We start from the raw sequence: 19,968 nt of genomic DNA, 5'->3' as shown, positions 1-19,968 counted from the left end.
TTTCCTGTTGATTTTCCAATCTATCCTTTTTTTTTTAAATTCTGTTAACCAAGAAACTACATGTAATATGTTGTGGCCTAGCATGTACATGTAGCCCTGTACCCTGGAATCGTTGTGACTGTGACCTAAATTTTGCTCTAATTTCATTGGGTACTTTCGTCTTTAGCCCTTGTGGATAAGGCCAATGGGAAGAAGGTTCGGATTCCGTACCGTGACTCCACGCTGACTAAACTGCTGAAGAACGCTCTGGGAGGGAACAGCAAGACTATCATGGTAGGGGGCGCTGTGACTCTTCAACAGATGCTCATATTTTAAATGAACTATTTAAAATATGAGCTATATAAAATATTTATCAATATTTATAAATATTTATTAATATGAACTATTTAAAATATTTATTTATTTTATATTTTCATATTTTTCATGAACTCACAGTTTGTGTCTCTAAGAGATGATGGATTTGAGAAAAAAAAAGAAATAACCTGCTTTAAGGAAATTTAAGGGAAAATGTCTAAAATGAAAGAAGTTAACGTATTAGCCCTCAAGTACTATAATAACATATAGATTTCAAAAGTGTTCAAATGTTGTATAATGTTTATTCTGTTGCATATAATGGCACAATAATACATGCATATGATGCGTACAGTAACAATTTCTCTTCTATATATAATAGGCTAAAATTGATGTGTTTTTTTTTTGTATAGATTGCAGCTATCAGCCCTGCAGATATTAATTATGATGAGACCTTATCGACCCTCAGATATGGTATGTATGAAAAATTGCTGTATATTACCTCATACACATTATCTGATGTATTTAGCACTTTGATTATAAACATAATAAATCATCCAAAATGAGATATGAATTTACAAGGTTGTTAAATTAAAGAGACAGAGTTCATCTCAAAAGCTCCCAGGAGTGGCAAACTCTTTTGTTTTGTGTAGAGTTTTAGATATTTATCAAAATCATCATTTATTTGAGTTTGGTAGGTTTACACATTATTTTGTATTGTCTGAAATAAAATTTTCGTACTGGGACGTAAAGATTTAGAATAAAATTTAAATACGTTTTTCCAACTTTCCCAGCTGACCGAGCAAAGCAGATCAAGACAAAGGTAGCTGTGAACGAGGACCCTACAGAGAAGCTTATCCGTGAGCTTCAGGAAGAGAACGAGAAGCTGAAGAAACTCCTGGAGTCCGGAGGAATCCCGGAGAAACTGGACGATGATGATGATGATGATGACGAAGAGGACGCAAAGCCAGTGTCAAAGGAAGGTTGGTTTGAACTTTTTTTTTTTAAATTTTATCTACTTTTTTATTGCAATTTACAAAATGATACAAAAACACATATGGTAATATTGTTTTATTTATTTAGTTGTTTTATTTATTCACACATAAAAACAGAAAGCAATAATGAAATAATCAGAAGTACAGTAAAAACGTGCAGGGGAGGGGGGTGAAGCCTGCAAGGCTTATAGAAGCCCTCCTCCTTTTAACTTAACTAATTTGGATTACGAACAAACAAATTTCAGGAAAAATTTTGTTTTTTTAAACCCTTATGAAACGGGAGGTATAATTGTTTTCCGTGTGTATTTTTAGCTGCATGAATGACCTGTCTGGTTGTCCGTGTTACCGCAATCATTTTCACATGCTAAGTATGACAGGGACACTGACAGGAAGTTAGCCCAAAGGTCACAGGTTATCAAAGGTTATCCCATTTCTTGTCGTCAATATCCTGCTACATGTATATGCCTGTCTGTTGTCTTGTGCATGGGAGGCCTTGAATATGGGAAATGGGGAAAAATGGGCAGCAGTTATTTCACAGATTTCACCTTTATTTCAAATTGGAAACTGCAGACTGAGCCTGAATAAAAAAGCTCACAACCAAGTGATTTATTCCACCAACGTTTCAGTGACCATCTGTCACCTTCCTCAAGACTGGTTCACATTGCACTGCAGCACAGGTGTCGCTGCTTATAGATGCCTTCCCAAAGCAGAGTGTTACATAGGGAACAGTATCTCCACTGGGGTCTATTCCTTGTTATTAGATTATTGTTATAATGATATTATATAATTATCGTAGGACCTTTCTTTGCAAAAGATGTACTGAGATACTACTATAATCAGGTACAGGTACAGGTCCGACCTGGACTTAACCCTCTGGACTAAAATATTATTAGCAAATCTATAGTATCATTCAATCTTTTTTAAAGAAATGTCCGTTTATATTCCAGAGCGTGAAAGAATCCGTAAGGAGCTTGAGGAAGAGATGCAGGCCCGCATCCTGGCCTCGGAGCAGGAGATGGAGGAGATGAAGAAGACTTGGGAGGAGAAGATGCAACAGAGTCAATCAGGCCCCGCCGTCCCCGATGCCAGCGCTGCGAAGAAAGAGAAGGAATCCACTCCGCACCTGTACAACCTGAACGTGGACCCGCAGCTGACTGGGATGATCGTGCACCTGCTGAAGCCGGGAGAACACCTGGTGGGCAGCAGTAATGAGGAGTCTGGAGAGACGCCCAGCATTCTGCTGAAGGGCCTCAAGTAGGTCTTCTATCAATACAATGCTAAACTTTCTTCCAATACTAAGGTATTCACAGATTGAATTTTCGACCACCACTGTCGCCTTCTTCAGGATCAATAATGACCAATCACTGCTGAACGTAAACTCGCAAGAGTTACTTACACGTGACTTCATTGACATGTGTCATTACGGATACTTGACGTCAGCAATTGGTCAAACGTGCAAGGAAGTTTGTAACGCCCACTGTCTCTGTTGAGTGATGGCTGGAGTGCCCTGACGTATATGGCCTCCTTTATACCTCTCATAAAAGTAGTCCTGCTCAGTGTCCAGTATTCTGACTTTTGGTTAGGTCTTCTATACTGTAAAGTGTAATTTTAGCAGTTGGAGGAAATTCGTTTACGTCATTTGATTCTATAACTGTTACAGTAGGAACAAAAATGACTGCCTCAAACGTTGGTCACTTGAAAATACATGTGATGATGAAATATTAGCTGTTGACTAGCTAAGATTAAGTTTCCATTTAATGAATCAAGAATTACAGTATTTGAGAGAATGTTTCCTAATAAGAAAAATAGTTTTAGATAAATGTGAAAACTTTGAATCTGTAGACATTTAAGAGGATATTCTATGTATCTAACTAGTGTTAGTAAAAATTGTTTCAAAACAAGGTTGAACTGAAAATCTGGATATGTGCAATTTTTGTGTAAGTTACACTGTCCCATCTTGACACATTACCATCTGCATGTGTCTAGGTTTGTTCCAATCAGCAAAAAAAAAAGCAGTATCTAATGTCAATTGCACATTGAATCTAAAGATCCTTCAACTTTTTGTTCAAGTTTATTGTGCCAGGTAATGTTTCTTTTTGAAATTATACCAATGGCAGGAACATTTTGAATGTAAATCAAAAAAGATAGATTTGAAGATAAAATAATAATTTTTTTTTTTTCTGATGTGATTTCAATGATTTTTTTTTGCTGAGAGACTGTTATTAACATATTAATGATGTGTAATTCCCTACCCAGTATCCACCATCACCACGCTGCATTGCTAGTGGAGGGAGACAAAGTGTTTCTGGACCGGTGCGAGGCCAGCCCGGATGCCAAGATTATTGTCAATGGAGAACCTCTCACTGAGAAGGAAGAACTAGAGCATAACGACAGGTGAGATTTTAAAGGAATCAATATCAATTTGTATGTTCTTAAAGGTATGTGTTGTATAATTTTTACACCAGAACTGAAAATGTTCAACATTTTTTAAATCTCCATTCAGATTGACATTTGCAAGTATGGTGATAGTTATCATCAAATCATGACGATTTTTTTTCTTCACATTTCTGTCTGAGAATAGTGCACTGTCTTGTGCACTCAAATTCCGATTGTTTGAAACCCTTCAAAAGTGTGATTTTATTACTCTCCAAGCAGAGGTAAGATCCAGGGTATTTTCGACCCAACAAAAAAACGGAAAAGTAGAAAGCCGTATAAAACACCGCGAAAATACGTTGAAACGGTTCTTACCTCTGCTTGGAGTGTACGATTTTATAAAATGAACATTCATATTTTTCGCAACTTTAATCTGAGTCATGGAATCAAATATACTTTTTATCTTTTTGTTTCAACTGTTGAACCTAACAAATTTTTTGGTTCAACCCCCCTCCCCAGGATTATGTTTGGAGCCAACCATCTCTACATCTTTGCTCATCCAAAACAAGCCGGCGGCCAGAAGAAGCCAGCCATGACGTATGAAGAGGCCCAGGCTGAAATGAATCAGAACTCTGGATTTGTTGTAGGCAAAGGCTCACTTGGTAAGCTGGATATTAAACAACATACGCCATTTTTATCTCCACGCAAAATGAAGATATAGTTTTTGGTCTGTCTGTGTGTCTATTAGTCTGTGTTTCTGGATTTTTTTAGTCAGCATAACTCGAGAAACTTTGGATGGATTATGATGATATCTTTTTTAATGCATGAATACAGTCAAGAAGGTTGAACTAGATACATTGTGCACTGTAGATACTTGTAATGCCATACATGGATGTATGGATCATACACAGAATGATACAAACTAATCTTACTTCATAAGAGATGACAACAAAAGTCATTTGACGAGTTTCTGTTAATGTTCTGGAAATGATTTTGTACACTGTTTTTCATATAACATCTACTAAATTAATTCCGCCACCTTGAAAAGATTTGTCCAAACAGATCTCCAACCCCACGTCCCCCAGTATAATGATGCACTCCAGACCTGTATATCTAAACTGTGCATATCAGGGAGGTGCTAAAAAAGAGATCTCTCAAATCCACAGTTTTTCAAAGTGATATATTTATGTAACCCGGTGGATAAATATTAGTGGCTACAATGTATAGAACATTGTGTCAAAGGTGAGAGTGTTTTTGATTTCTGATTATAACGACTTGCAGGTGATTGCCCTTGCGAAAGTGTTGCTCAGTGCTGCACAGGTCTGGCATCGATGCCGGACTGACCCAGCACATTGGGCATCGATGCCCTCTCAGTCCAGTTCCCTTGGTAATTTGGCATCGATGCTGCCTTACTCTGATGGTCATTAATCATCATTTATCATTCTGGCTCCTCAGACTGTTACAAAGTCTGGCCTTCTATTCCTGACAAGAGATGCCTCCCTACTCAATCTAAAGGTGGAGCAGAACTAATTACCGTGAAAGGAAATGGCATCGACAGGGCACACTTCTTAGTTTGGGACATATGGTTAGTTTTAGGTTACCTGGAACTGAATAGCTTGGTGAGCCATGTACAATGTACATCTTAGTGACAATGTTCTGCAAAGAACTTAGTCCCCACATCTGATTCATTGCTTTTGAGGATTGCTTTTCCTATGATACATATCCAACCAGAGGGGCAAGTGCTGATTATCAGATCAGCCATATGCCTGTTATGTTTGCAGTGGAGAGAAGTATGTGTATGTGTACGCCCTTATCAAACCTTTTTCTGGTTGGAACAAAACACATCTCTGGTAACATTAATATACCAGCTACTGGTCAAGTGACATTGTAGTCTTGAAAGATATGAACTAATAATGAAGCCTCAATAGCTTTGTCATCATTATCATTATCTTAAACCTGCCTTCCCAGAATGATTACAAACTTCCCGCCTGCAATCCAGCCCTACTTTGCTACCATTCCCCCTAGTACAGATATGTTTTTCCAATCAGGGAGCTCCCTGAGGGAGCTCAGGCTAGCAGGAGAGAGACCCTTCGGTCATCCTCCAGAAGGCCTGGCCTATGCTCCGCCCTCCTCTCATGTGGAATTTAATCTATATAAAATTTATATAAGTCTGTTTCTTAGTTACCACACACGTTTTCCTCCAAAATTTTGTGGTATTTGTGATGGTAGGTAGACTTGTTCAAGGATTTGTATTTGCTACTTACAACCATGTCCCGTTTTCACCCCAAAATGTGAAGAATACATCTTTCTACTTGACATCATGGTGGAAATACACAGATGGAACTGTCTCATTAGCGTCCCCTAACCGCTGGCCCTGACAGCTTCGTCTCCCTACTGGGACACCCCAGCGTGCCAGGCCTGACCAGTATAGTAGGGCCCTGTAACATGTTATCCTGTATATTTCCCACATGTGAGTGCTTGCAAGAGACAATTCTTTTCCAGAAATGTCAACAACAATAATTTATATGTATATATATATCATGTTATGCCTCTAATGGTAAGATATTACTGTAAGTCCAAAGTGCCGTTGACCTAAATTTGTAGTACCCTTATCATTTTAAGCCTAAGTAATATGTACATTTTGTACATGGGATGTTTATGCATACCACTAAACCCACACCAACAAAAGAATGAATGATAAAAGGGTAAATATCACTACAATAACTGCAATACATCAGCAGCTTGGCAGTCTCTTTGTGCTAGAAAGCATGATTCTGATAATAACACTGATATGAAAAGCTTGTCATACAGTGCCTTTATGTGTATGAAGGATAATGGGGAAGGCCTAAGCTATTTCAGGACTCTAAATCAATTACTAACAGCATTCCTGTTTCTCTATAGTTGTTGATAATTACGGCAAATGTGCTATCAATGTACTTAAGTATAGTATTCTGGAAATAATTAAATATGATGATTTTTTTTTCTGTGGCAATTTTACAATTTTCATTGTACCCCTAAATCTTTGAAAGACTGTATCTACTGTTGAGGACATATACAATCTTTTTGATCTTAGCTCTTAAAGAATAAACTTATACGGCACATGAATAGATAAGGTTTCCAAAATGGACATTAGAAAAAAATAGGATCATGCATGTGCAATCTATAGGACAATGCAGTAGGCAGACATTTTTATATTTCATACAAGGAAGAAAAGAAGATACTTAATTTGACCCCTAAATTACATGTACCCCTGTAACTGAATTTTCCCTTGTGAAGTTGTGGTTTGTGGACTACCAGCACACATTGTGTTGCCTGTTACAAGTAAAACTAGTTGGGGTATTATAGAGTAACTGATAGTTTAAAAAAAAGAAACAGGTCACAGGATGTCCAGTGGCCTTAAGCAAAGACTGACTGAGAATAATGCTTTATGTCTAGAAAAATGTGAGTAAGCAAGCCTGAGATGTCATAAAATGTTTCTTATTACATATTGCATGTCAGCTCTAAAGCAGAATATATAAGCCCTCCTCCCCCCAGTTGAGCTAACAAATGTGGGACTTCAACCCCAATTGACTAACTAGTAGAGTACCATGACAGACCATGTGACATGCATGTCAGGTGGTCTGTCATGGTACTCTACTAGTTAGTCATATTATGGTTTCACAGGTCACCAGATATAGGCTTGTTGGTCCCTGCCCTAACTGTGTGTTCTAGCTCTATATTACAGGTAGTGGCTGCATGAGGAGTATTTTCCTTCAAATGGCTTTGTATACAGATACATGTATTTGTTAATGAATGGGTGGGCATTTCTGTCAGAATGCCTTGTTATCATGTCATTTCTTGTTAGCCTAAGATAAATGGAGGACTGGTAGTCCCCAAACAGCTGCTGGTGACTGCAACCCATGATCACAGTGGGTGCTACTACTTACAGTAGTACTAATAGGGGGACTATGTGGATCTATTCACAAGAAATCCTTGCTCCTGATAAACTGAGGAAGGGGTACGTGTTCTATAGATATTCTAAAAGCACAGACCAGAAGGCTTGCTCCCCTTGCCAGTGACATGTACATACCAATATATCAATTCGTTGTACATGGAATTAGCATATTATAATCCTCAAGAAGTTTGTCAAGTTCATATATAGACATGATAGAGTTCGTAATCAACATTGATAATCAAACATATTATAAACTTCCTTTAAAAAGTAGCAAAAGATAGTTTCTTCAAAACCATAGTTACATTTAAGCTATAAGACTGAACAGCTGTGCACCAGTGGGTACAAGGGGGTTTCATATTTCCTCCTTGGTTGATCTAAAGATGGAGCATGACCACTAGATAATTGCCATGACGGAAAATGGCATCGATGGGGCATTATTCCAACTAATTGGTTCAAGGCTTTGCAGGGCTGACAGTTTAGGGAGGGAAACTTGGACAGCCATAATTGCTGTGAAATCACCGTGATAGTCGGCATCGATGCTGCCTTACAGCAGCATTAAAGCTTTAGGCATCTGTGCTGCAGTGAGCACCAGTTTGACTAGGGTAATGAATAACACCCTGTTCCCCAGATGACCTCATTCTAAACGATGACCTTATCGAGGTACGCCCAGCGATAGAACAGGCCAACACAATGAGTGAGGAAATGGACAAGAAAGTCAAGTTCGAGCTTGTCATCATCCCAGCCAAGATTTTGGGGATGGTCGGAAGTAAGAAAGAGGTAGGTGGTAATTTTTTAGTTCACCTTAGGCGACACCAATTAATTTTTTTATTGGTTAACAGAATGTTTGATAAAAATGCTAGATTGGAAAATAAGCATAAAAATAGAATCTCAGAGGAAAGTGTGTACTACAGGTCAACACTTTTTGAGTAGACTCAAAGCACACAGTCAATATTTTAAAAACAAATTGTTGCTAGTCAGATTAATACACCTGAATATGTTATAAGGCCAGTTATTATTAGACCTTTATTGTAGCAAATAGAAGACTATAATTGCACTACCTGTTCCGGATAGATTGCTGTTTATCACAGTACTTTTGTCAAAAATTGACAACAACGTTTTTGGTAAAGCTCGATAATTTCAAGAGATATTAATTATTCATCATTTCATAAATAGGTCACCCGTCACATATGCACTTACATAATTAGTTTGTGTACTGTTTACATTTTTGGAATGTTCAATTTTTTAATACGATGTATCAGTCAATGGTGAAAAAACGCTGTACAACAACTTAGCAATATTCCTATCTAAAGCTGATGGCTCAATATTTATCTGTATTTTGTGATATTCCATCTTCTCCTAGCCATCCCAAAGGACGCCTCCCGAGGTACAATCCACTGCAAGGGTGATGATAATTCACGTTTTAATATTCACAGGCACCGCATGCGTCTAATTCCAATAGTCTATAAATACACCCCTCATATCCTGTTATTCACACTAAACACATGGTGCATTATAAATACTATTTTATGGATGTTGCATGATCAAAATTTAAAAAAGGTGCGTAACATATTACCCTGCACAGAAAAAAATGGTTAAAATCGTACGCTTCATATCATCACTACTCTTGGGCTTTAAAGGCACTTAGACAAGTGTAATTCATTTATAAGTTAACCGTCAATTTGTGCAGCTATGATGCCACATGGATGTGTTTATTCTATGGTTCACAGCTGAGTGTGAGAATGCTGTTTAACCATCATTGATAATGGGCTTGAAGTATCCATTTTTTTGCAACCTAAATCGTAAATTGCAGATTTTACAAAAAAATATCAAGAACTTGCCATTTTGAAAGCTACAAAATACTCCACTAAATGGTAACATTAATCAAATTTTGTAGGAGACAGAGAAATTATATTTTGAGCCTTGCTTCAAGATGATGGGTGCTGACGACATTAATATCTTTGCTTTACTATAATTGTGCAATCTCTAATCATATGTACTGTCCCGCTCAGTGTATTCGCCAGTTTTTAGGCTTTTCTGGTTGTTCTAAAGGTCTGCATTTTTCTCTATTTACCACCCCAACCCCTTGAAGAAAAATGCAGACCAATGGAAAGACATCTCCAAGCCTCAAAGCATGTAATATGCACAAAACACTGGCCCTACTGCTTTGATATTACCAGTACTGTAGTAGTTTTGACGTAGAACATGTTAATAAGTTGTTTCTCATCATTTCAAATTGAAATCCTCGACTTTGGAGAAAAATAATTGCAACTTGATTTTCTGGCCCCAAACGTGTGTATAAGGGCCTATTTCGCTGTTTTGAAGCAAAAGGAGCCATTGGCACAGAAAAATCCATTCTTGATTTTTTTTTGCACCAAACCAATTATTTTTGTAATTGAATGTTTTTGACGTAAAACACTGTTGTTTCCCATCATTTCCAATTGAAATCCGCGACTTTAGAGAAAAAAATTGCAAGTTGATTTTCAGGCCCCAAACGTGTGTATATGCACCTATTTCGCTGTTTTGAAGCAAAAGGAGCCATTGCCACAGAAAAATTGTAGAACGCTGTTGTTTCCCATCATTTCCAATTGAAATCCGCGACTTTAGAGAAAAAGATTGCAAGTCGATTTTCAGGCCCAAAACGTATGTATACTCGCCTATTTCGCTGTTTTGAAGCCAAAAGGAGCCATTGGCACGGAAAGAGAAACTGTGTCTGACTCAGAGAAATCACACCATTGATGCCATGTTACATCCTACAGGTGATGGTGAAAATGAGGAATGTTGAGTTGGGGCTGGAGTATCTGTGGACCAAGGCCAAGTTCATGAACAGGAAGTACCTGATGGACGAGATGTACGAAAGCTTCAGCGATGGAGAGGACATCAACTGGCCCGATGTAAGTTAAGCAAAGTGTATAGAAGGGGGGATGGGGATAATGCATTGCAAATTATGCAAGGTTGTTGAAGTTTTTTCCTTGCTGCGGCTGTGTTGTTCAACCAAATTGTGCACGCTACTGGTATTTTGGGTTGCAGTACTTGCAGAACGGGACGTTAAGCTGTGGTCCACTTTTAAGTGTGCCTCTCGAAAAAAGCTAGGGGAATCTCCCAAGTACGATGAACCTGCAGAGAGTGTACTCTGTCGCGACCAGTGGAAGATTAGCGCTCCAGTGGAAGATTAGTGCTTCAGGGAGCTAAACTGGTTTGAGATCACTATCACTACCTCATGAACAGTATAGTAGTACAAATTTGAGCCAAACAGCTACCTTGACAGGCTGAAGATTCAAGACAGGTGCTGATAGTGGTGTGTACCTAAACCCTGGACCTGTTCCGGACCTGTTCCTAACCTTTAGGTTCAAGTCCAAAAAAACTGAACATCAGGAAACAAGTCCGGACTTGAAAAAAAATCTCTCGCTTTTAGACTCCTTTTTGATTCAAAACACTTAAAGCTTCCTTAGATCCTGAAATTTGCACTGGAAAAATATGAAAACATTGTTAATTTGTTGTTTTGTGTTTATAACTGACCATCTGCATTAATTACATTTGTACTGACTGTATATAATTCCGTATATTATAGTTTTCAAATTGCATGTAAAATATATGCAGATATGCAATTTTACATGAAACAGGAAAAATATATTCGTAGCACACATATTCCATTGGTTCAAGTCCGGACTTTCAAGTCTGAACCTGAACCTTAACCTCTGGACTCGAGTCCGAACCTAAACCTTAACTCGGGTTTAGGTACGCAACACTAGGTACTGAAATGCCATCCAATGACATCTCATTTCTAGTTGGCCTTTAACCCACTGAAAGTGGTGTTTTCTCAGCTACCAATTCTCTGTTGGTTACAGAGTTAGGCAGCATGGAGGAAGTTAGTGTTTATCTATTTCAAATATTTCAAATATTTTATTTATCCATTATTTTTCAGGAGAGAGACCCCTTCACTGAACCACCTGATCATGAAGAGATGATTGGAGGACTGCATGTCTACCTGGAGAGCATTGCTTACAAGGTTTCGTATTACATATACCTTCTTACACTTATTGAGCATGGTAGCATTTTTTGGCAATGCTTCGGGGTGTAGGTCTTTTTTGCTTTTAATAGAGATGAAGAATTATTATAGCTTTTAAAATTGCCCAAAAAATTGTCACATTTACAATGCTTGACAACTTGCAGTGATCAATATACATGTATGCAGCCATTCTTTACCTCACTTATTTTTGTATTCTATTCTCCTCTCGCCCTCATCACCTATGGTTCCACAAGTAAAAAAGAATAAAACATGCTGAAATTATTAGAATAGATATCAAGTTGTCATCAGAGCAGTGTAAGAGAATATTTGGAAATTTTCAAAAAGTCTTGTTGATAAAAATGAGACAGAGAGAGTGTTGGCAAACTGAAATTTCAGGGCAACAGAAGAAAGATAACTGCTGCAGCAGTAACTTAAAACCTGAAAAAAGGTTAAAACAACTTTTTTACACAACCATACAGTATTTCCTAATCAGTAGTTAACAAAAACTCAAACTTTTGATATGATTGCTTGTATATATAAATTCTATGTGTTTTACTAAAATTGATTTTTCCCTACTCCTTAGATTGAGGCCAAGGAGCAGTTGGACCTGACCAATATCAAAGGCATTGAAGTGGGCAAACTCAACGTAAGTGGTTACGGTAATTTGCTTGTGTTGTTATTGGTTGATATTAAAGGCATCCAAAGCATTTTATGAGGCTTGAAACTTGCATAAAAAACTCAAATTTCTAGTCATTCCTACACATGATAAGTTTCAATAACACTTTACCATACATATCGACATTAAAGGAGCAAAGATGCGATGTCGTTGTTTGGTGAGAACTGGTAGAAAATCCAATCCCTAATAGACTGATCCTGACTGTCCATCACAATTAGCGGTTCGACCAATGAGAGAGAGAGTGACTGCATGTCCGTCAAATATTTGCATTCTTATGTTTTAATTTTGCATTTCTACGTTTTGACAGAGGTGGGCGGGGCTATGGTATCGGTTTATTTACACTAGGCGCGTAAAAATAAATAATCACCATGTAGCTTTTTTTTTACCGCTTTGGAGTACTTGTGATAAAAAATCTGTACTCAAATGTGGTAAACAGTGGCATTGAATGTCAATTTCATAAAGATTCCAACAACTAGAATATTTCTAGTTTTTATGCCTCATAAGGCCACACCAATTTAATTTCTTGGTTCATGGAATTAAAAAAAAAATGCTAGATTGGAAAATCAACATGAAAACAGCATGTCAGAGGAATTTTTTTACTTTGGTGCACACAGTTTCAGGGAGTGAACAGGGTCAGGTGCAAGTTTTCACACCAGCCTTCTGTTTTAATGATGTCCTCATGCTAACATTTATTTTTAATAAATCCGTTACCCAAGAAATTAAATTGGTGTGGCCTAAAATACTCTGGGTGCCTTTGACACAACTCTGGCTTAAACTGAACTGTGTTACATGCAACATGTTATTTGTAATTATTCTAGTGACTGATGGCAAACTGTAACCAAATAGAAGACAGCAACATTTGAGACAGGGCACTGGTCAAAAGCTTGTAGCTAAATGCTTAACTTTGTGAGCGAAATTAGCATGTAGATAGAATTTTTACCATATCTATTAGTAGTATTCCACAGTTTTCTGCTGCTGCAGTAGTTGAAACATCCTGCAGCCGCATTCAGTCTTCCTGCAGTCCCTTCCACTTTGTCCGATTCGCTGAGAGCTTCCTTAGCTTCCGTAAGTTTCTTTCTGACCGCAACGGTCCTTGACCTCTTTCCTTCAGGTCTGCCCTCAGTAGGCTCAGTAAGAGTAAGTTTTTGCAGTGTCTTCCTTTTCTGGAACTGTATCTGTTGCATCCTATCAGGGCAAAGTCTAAAGCCTGTTGTGCAGGTGTGTCGGTCGGCATTCTCAGAATGTGTCCGAACATAGACCACCTGGCGTTTTTCTCTTTTGTTGACAGCGGGCTTGTGTTACACAGCTTGTACAGTGTTTTATTTGAGATCAGGCTATTTGGCCATCGATGCCCTGTCTATTAACCATATCTATTACCATCACAAATACATGACCTTTGTACAAATCATACCTGTTGTTTCCTAGGTGGAACTGTGGCCATGCACCCAGACAGGGAAGGTGTTAAGAGATGAGGATGCCTTTGTTGATGACCCAGAAACAGACTTAAAGGGACAGCCTCTGGCTTTCAAAGTCAAGATCCTCAACGCTCGAGGACTTCCTGATCGCTTTACAGTAAGTCAAAATTGATGTATATTTTTTTATAGTCATAATCAGTTATAATGCTTTGAATTCCTTATTCTGATCCTCCGATAATTTCATTTTGTCACTGAAGAAAGACAGTGGATACTGTCTGTTTTAAAATTTTATCCAGTTTTGTTGACAATGAGTAAGTATCTTTTGGCACATCTTAGTTCCTGGATGTATAAACTTCATTGACGTTTCCTCATTTTCACTTCAAATGTCATTTATTTAGTTTGTAACATTAACAATAATCATAAGTAACATGTAAAATTAATAGCTTTTTTGGGTATTTTTGCTTGATATTTTTACTATAATTATTCACTCTGTTTTTTCAGGACATCTACTGTAAGTTCCGAGTCTACACCATGGAGCCGTTCCAGACACAGGCGATCAAGAAAGCCATCAACCCAGACTTCAAGTTTGAACAACTAGTCACCTTCAACGCTATTGACAAACTGGTAAGACATCCAACTATTTATTTGCAGAATGATATTCATCTATCTTTTTTAGAATTCGTCTTATGTTTAAGTATTAGAAACTGTATAATAATTTAACCTTTATAGCACACTGAAATAGCCGTTTGCCACCCAGGTCTCTATTGGTTACAGAGTTAGGCTGCAGGGAGAAGGTTGAAAACACATCAGCAATGTGTAATTGCACAACAAAGAGGAATCTACTTGTGATTAAATGTGCACAGGTTGTTTCCTAACTTGACCACACTGAATGGTGGAGAGTTTCCTCTAAATCTGCATTTTCATATATCATCAGTTAATGTTGGACAATTAGGCCACACCAATTTAATTTCTTGCTTAACGGAATTTAAAAAAAATGCTAGATTAGAAAATCAACATGAAAACAGATCTAGAATCTCAGAGGAAAGTTTGTACTTTGGTGCACACAGTTTCAGGGAGTGAACAGGGTCAGGTGCAAGTTTTCACCCCAGCCTTCTGTTTTAATGATATCCTTGTGCTAAAATTTAAGAATAAACATCCGTTAACCAAGAAATTAAATTGGTGTGGCCTCATCAACCACGTCAAGGGTCACAAAGCAGAATCCAGTGCAAGGGATGGAGTCTGTCTTTGAGACTCATATACTGTTGTTCAGATTTCCTGGTGTGATTTGGATTCATTAGGCTGTATACCGTAAAATTCCTATTTACGTACGCAATTCTCCTAACGTACGCACCCCCGATTTGGGGACGATTGCGGGCCTGACTCAGTGAGTTGAAATGTTCAGGGGAAAAACCCTCCTAACGTACGCACCTCCTCTCCAGCATTTCGGTAGATAGTTAGAGGTTGACATGATCATCCTTCCGATGATATTTACCGACTTAAAGGGTTACTGAGAAAATGTTTCTGGGTAGAAAATGTCAAACAATTTAAATATATGTATTATTTATTCTTTATTACTGATTGATTGTGTGGTAGTATTCCACACTTCATTTGCATGAAGATGTACCATACTCTCAAGCCGATATGCGATTTTTCCGAGGAAGAACCCCTCCTAACGTACGCACCCCGACTTTGGCGTCGGCCTGGAGTACCTGCTTGCGACTTGAAAAGTTTTAAAAGTGCGTATGTAAATAGGGATTTTACGGTAGCTACATGTAGGCTACCCAACTAGCTGGAGGCTGTCATGAAGGACTAGCCCTTGAAATGCTATGGTCACATTTTCAAACCAGGGCCTAGTCAGGAAAAGAAAAATAAGATATCACCCTGACCAATGGATCGCAGAAAGAAAAGTAGTAGAAACTATTTTTTTTCTAAACATTAAATCGCGGGCACGTTCAATCACTACCAAAGTGCCAAAATTATCAATCTGAAAACATCATTTAAAAGCTGACACCTTCCAGCATCTCACTGGCGAGTTTATTTTGTCATATTTAGCTGTTAACGCAACTTAGAAAGGTCGGGTCATGGCTGATTCGAATCTGAGTTTCAATGCGATTGATTGGTCGGGTGGATATGAAAGACAACAAAGTATGGTGACATACGCTTCTATTTTTCATTCCTGCAAAAGCCTGGCCCCGTTTTGGAAATGTGACCAACAGCATATTCACTGGAGAGAAAAATGACAAACACTTTTTCCCAATCTTGCTGTTGTTTCAGGAGCTGGACTACCTGCTGAACGGCTCCATCTTTGTCCAGCTGTACGGGAAGCAGGTGCCAAAGAAACGAGAGGGGAAGAAACTCAACACCAAACAGATCATGAAGAAGGAGGGGATTCAGAAGGGGAAAGACATCGGAGCTGAAAATGTGCCCCAGCATGTATGTTATTATGTCGCTAATATAATTGTCATAATGATCATCAAGTCTTTAAGGGAGCGCATCCAAGTTTATTTTGGGGTTTCAATTGGAGGCTGCGCACCCTTAAGTCTAGGTACTGTCTCTTCCAGGGAAGTATTCCGAAGTAAATCAACTGTGTATGGGGTGAAAGCCTATCCCTTCCGCTATGAAACCAACCGAGTTTGGTTTCTTCAACCAGTCTTATTTTGGCATGTCAACATCACCCACAGAACGTAACAAAAGGTCAATCTTGGGCCAAGGGACATTTCACTATCAACGCAAATGGATATCCGAAAATACAGGTCGGACCAAAACGCAATTTTCACCCAAAATACACCAATTCATATGCTTTTTAGCCATGCTAGTATCTAATATCAGTTCAAAGTACATTATGAGAAATGTGAACTCAAACCCAGCCCCTCGAAACCCTTTCGTCACTTTTTTGTCGCGCACTACAACGGACCCCAGTCACGGAAGAACTGGGGTGTGCACGGTTAAAGCGCCAGGCATCATTCACATTATTAATAGCCTGTCTTAAAATATCAAAATTTCCATTTTTGTATAGAATTTGCAAAAACCTTTTTTTTCTGTCTTAATCATGTGTTTAAGCCTAGCATGCTAGTAGCTTGTCTTCTTGAGTTAGATTTTTGTGTAATTTTCTTTGAAATTCCCACAAAGTACCGTTTCCCCAAATATTTTATGTAGGTCATTTAATTGAACCATTTTTAGAAGTGCCTTGTTAGCTGAGCTAAAAGAACTACAGATGAGGAGTGAACTAAATGAAGTACAGATTGAACAAGAATAAAAACACTGTAATTTTGTTTTATTTTCAGACTGTGGATGAGGGCAAGGTTGGATATCAGTTTCAGGTTTTGACACTGAAGAAGAGACTGGAAAGGCTGGAGAAGAAGATGGTGAGATTTTATAGTGACTCTAGATACTTATAAGGCTTCAGGACAGTTTAAAAAACATCATGTAACAACAAATGACAAAGAACCTCATTGAAATATCAATTCAGAGTTTCGGTAGAAAACTTGACTCTACAGTTATTTCCTTTAGTCACTGACAAAAGACAGCGGATGCTGTCTGAAACATCTGACAAATTTCAAAATCTTACCCATTTGCTTGAGTCTTTGGGCGTATTACCAAGGAGTCTTGGCTTTTGTTAATGTTTCCATCCATAATTAGGTATTACAGGAGTATTTATACAAATTTAAAGCAAAATAGCTATTGGCGTTGAGAGCATTTTTCAATAAGTTTATAGAATACTGTAATTCTTGATTGGTTATCTGTAACTTGATTGTAGCAACTTTCACAGTCACTATTAAACCACTAAAATGTCATCATCGCAAACATTTGATTACTCATCCTGTAGGCAAGAACTTTTTGCACACAATCAAAATTCCCTCTCCCTCTCCCCACAACTGCTTAATTATGGATTTACAAGCGAGTATTAATTTTTGTTAAATCTATTTTTCCTTCAGGCCCAAATGAACAAGGTGGTGGATGTGGCGGAGAAGAGTAGTAAGATGCGAGTGAAGACAGAGACCATTAAGACAGTTCTTCGTGCCAAGAACCCCGATGCTGTAGAGAAGGCCATCAAGACGATTCCCAAGGACAAGGGGGCAGGAGACAACGGTAAGAACTAGGTTTGTACATAGCCTTATCAGGTTGGTGAATTGCAATAGAGTAGAGTTCTTATGTTACAAGAACATGACTATCTTGATCAGAAACGTACAAAACAGTTCAAAATGCACAATCGCTGAAAAATGAATAACATTTAAACATATTGTCTATTTAGATATTCAGGATTTTTTCTGCCATTTTACATGAGCTGCTTTTGCTTCTGCTAGGAACACTAATATTCTGTACAAATAATACAATTTTAAGTCAAATATTGCTTCTAAAAGGTTTCTCATTGTCTTGTGAATTCCATGCCAGTCACGGATGTTGCTGCTGCTGTTCCCCCAGAAGGTACCAACAGAGCTTTCCCCCACCCTGTACCCTGTACTGTCCTGTACCCTCCCCATCCTTAGTGCTGAAGGACCTTCCCCACCCTGTACTGTCCTGAACCCTCCCCAGCCTTAGTGCTGAAAGACCATCCCCACCCTGTACGATACTGTAACTTCCCCCACTATGTACTGTTTTGTACCATCCCAAGCCTTGGTGCTGAAGGACCTTCCCCCACCATGTACTGTCCTGTACCCTCCCCGTCCTTAGTGCTGAAGTACCTTCCCCCACCATGTACTGTCCTGTACCCTCCCCAACCTTGGTGCTGAAGTACCTTCCCCCACCATTTACTGTCCTGTACCCTCCCCAACCTTGGTGCTGAAGTACCTTCCCCTACCATGTACTGTCCTGTACCCTCCCCAACCTTGGTGCTGAAGTACCTTCCCCCACCATGTATTGTCTTTTACCCTCCCCAACCTTGGTGCTGAAGTACCTTCCCCCACCATGTACTGTCCTGTACCCTCCCCAGCCTTGGTGCTGAAGTACCTTCCCCCACCATGTACTGTCCTGTACCCTCCCCAACCTTGGTGCTGAAGTACCTTCCCCCACCATGTATTGTCTTTTACCCTCCCCAACCTTGGTGCTGAAGTACCTTCCCCCACCATGTACTGTCCTGTACCCTCCCCAGCCTTGGTGCTGAAGTACCTTCCCCCACCATGTACTGTCCTGTACCCTCCCCAGCCTTGGTGCTGAAGTACCTTCCCCTACCATGTACTGTCCTGTACCCTCCCCAACCTTGGTGCTGAAGTACCTTCCCCCACCATGTATTGTCTTTTACCCTCCCCAACCTTGGTGCTGAAGTACCTTCCCCCACCATGTACTGTCCTGTTCCCTCCCCAGCCTTGGTGCTGAAGGACCTTCCTTACCATGTACTGTCCTGTACCCTCCCCAGCCTTGGTGCTGAAGTACCTTCCCCCACCATGTACTGTCTTGTACCCTCCCCGTCCTTTTTTAAGTTAATTAATATGTTAACTTGTTACCAATACCTGTCTTTTTATTGATCAAGAGGTCTTTAGGATAATTGTTTGTTGTTTGTTCATCATAAGCTTCTTGAATTCTTATATATACATTACTTTGTTGTTGATTCTTTGCAGAGGGAGTAAATGGCCAGCCGCAAAGCCAAGAAAGTTCAGCCTGCACCCTCCTGTAAGTTATGAGGATGAAGTGCACCAATAAGGAAGAACTATTTTAGCATTTCATCAAATGAAAATAGTATGTATATGCTTGTAAATCTGACGCAGAAAAAAATTGGACTGTATTGCAGTTGTTGTCTGTCTCTCACCTTTGAAGACCAAACAATGTTGGCAGGGGGATGAAGATAAACTGCAGAATCTTACATAACAGTCTTACATAACGGAGCTTAATTGACAGTATCAACTCTTTGTCTCTTCCAAGAATAAGCTGCTATATTTGTGTGTCCTTTTCCATTCTCAGTGTAGCTGCATGTACATGTACATATGCATGGTGTTCACATATTTTGGTATGAGGGTCTAGAGCAAATATGGATTTCTTTCATTATTGAAATTGCCTGCTTGGTATTTATTCTTCATAATAATCTGCTTTCATCAGAAAAACAAGATAAGGCATTGTGATTTTATGATATTTTAGCATTTTATCAAATGAAAATATTATGTAGATGCCAACTCTGCGCCATAGATGCTAAGCTTGTAAATATGTACACACACAGAAAATATTGGACTGTGCACAGGATTGCAGTTGTTGTAAACTAGATGCTAAATGTAAATATTGAATTACTTCTATGATTCAAAGAAAATACATGTTTATGCATTGAAAGACACCATGGAGCTGAATAGCAC

At 38.8% G+C, this 19,968-nt stretch overlaps 1 protein-coding gene across 1 annotated transcript in view; it reads left to right on the top strand.

The window, feature by feature from the left end:
- The window catches only part of LOC136446625 (kinesin-like protein KIF28), a 29,312-nt gene extending 9,910 nt beyond the window's left edge, over positions 1-19,402 (top strand). Inside the window, exons 7-22 of the mRNA XM_066445102.1 lie at positions 167-273; positions 705-765; positions 1,086-1,274; positions 2,234-2,540; positions 3,543-3,680; positions 4,179-4,321; positions 8,222-8,370; positions 10,350-10,484; positions 11,516-11,599; positions 12,183-12,245; positions 13,701-13,847; positions 14,192-14,314; positions 15,965-16,123; positions 16,975-17,055; positions 17,626-17,779; positions 19,246-19,402. Of these exons, the coding sequence (XP_066301199.1) occupies positions 167-273; positions 705-765; positions 1,086-1,274; positions 2,234-2,540; positions 3,543-3,680; positions 4,179-4,321; positions 8,222-8,370; positions 10,350-10,484; positions 11,516-11,599; positions 12,183-12,245; positions 13,701-13,847; positions 14,192-14,314; positions 15,965-16,123; positions 16,975-17,055; positions 17,626-17,779; positions 19,246-19,301 (2,096 nt within the window). The 3' untranslated portion in view covers positions 19,302-19,402. The remainder of the gene's footprint in view (positions 1-166; positions 274-704; positions 766-1,085; positions 1,275-2,233; positions 2,541-3,542; positions 3,681-4,178; positions 4,322-8,221; positions 8,371-10,349; positions 10,485-11,515; positions 11,600-12,182; positions 12,246-13,700; positions 13,848-14,191; positions 14,315-15,964; positions 16,124-16,974; positions 17,056-17,625; positions 17,780-19,245) is intronic.
- Positions 19,403-19,968: the final 566 nt, after the last annotated feature.

This window comes from Branchiostoma lanceolatum, chromosome 12, assembly GCF_035083965.1.
Source record: "Branchiostoma lanceolatum isolate klBraLanc5 chromosome 12, klBraLanc5.hap2, whole genome shotgun sequence".
In the NCBI taxonomy this organism is placed as follows: domain Eukaryota; kingdom Metazoa; phylum Chordata; class Leptocardii; order Amphioxiformes; family Branchiostomatidae; genus Branchiostoma; species Branchiostoma lanceolatum.
This window is presented reverse-complemented; position numbering and strand designations above follow the sequence as displayed.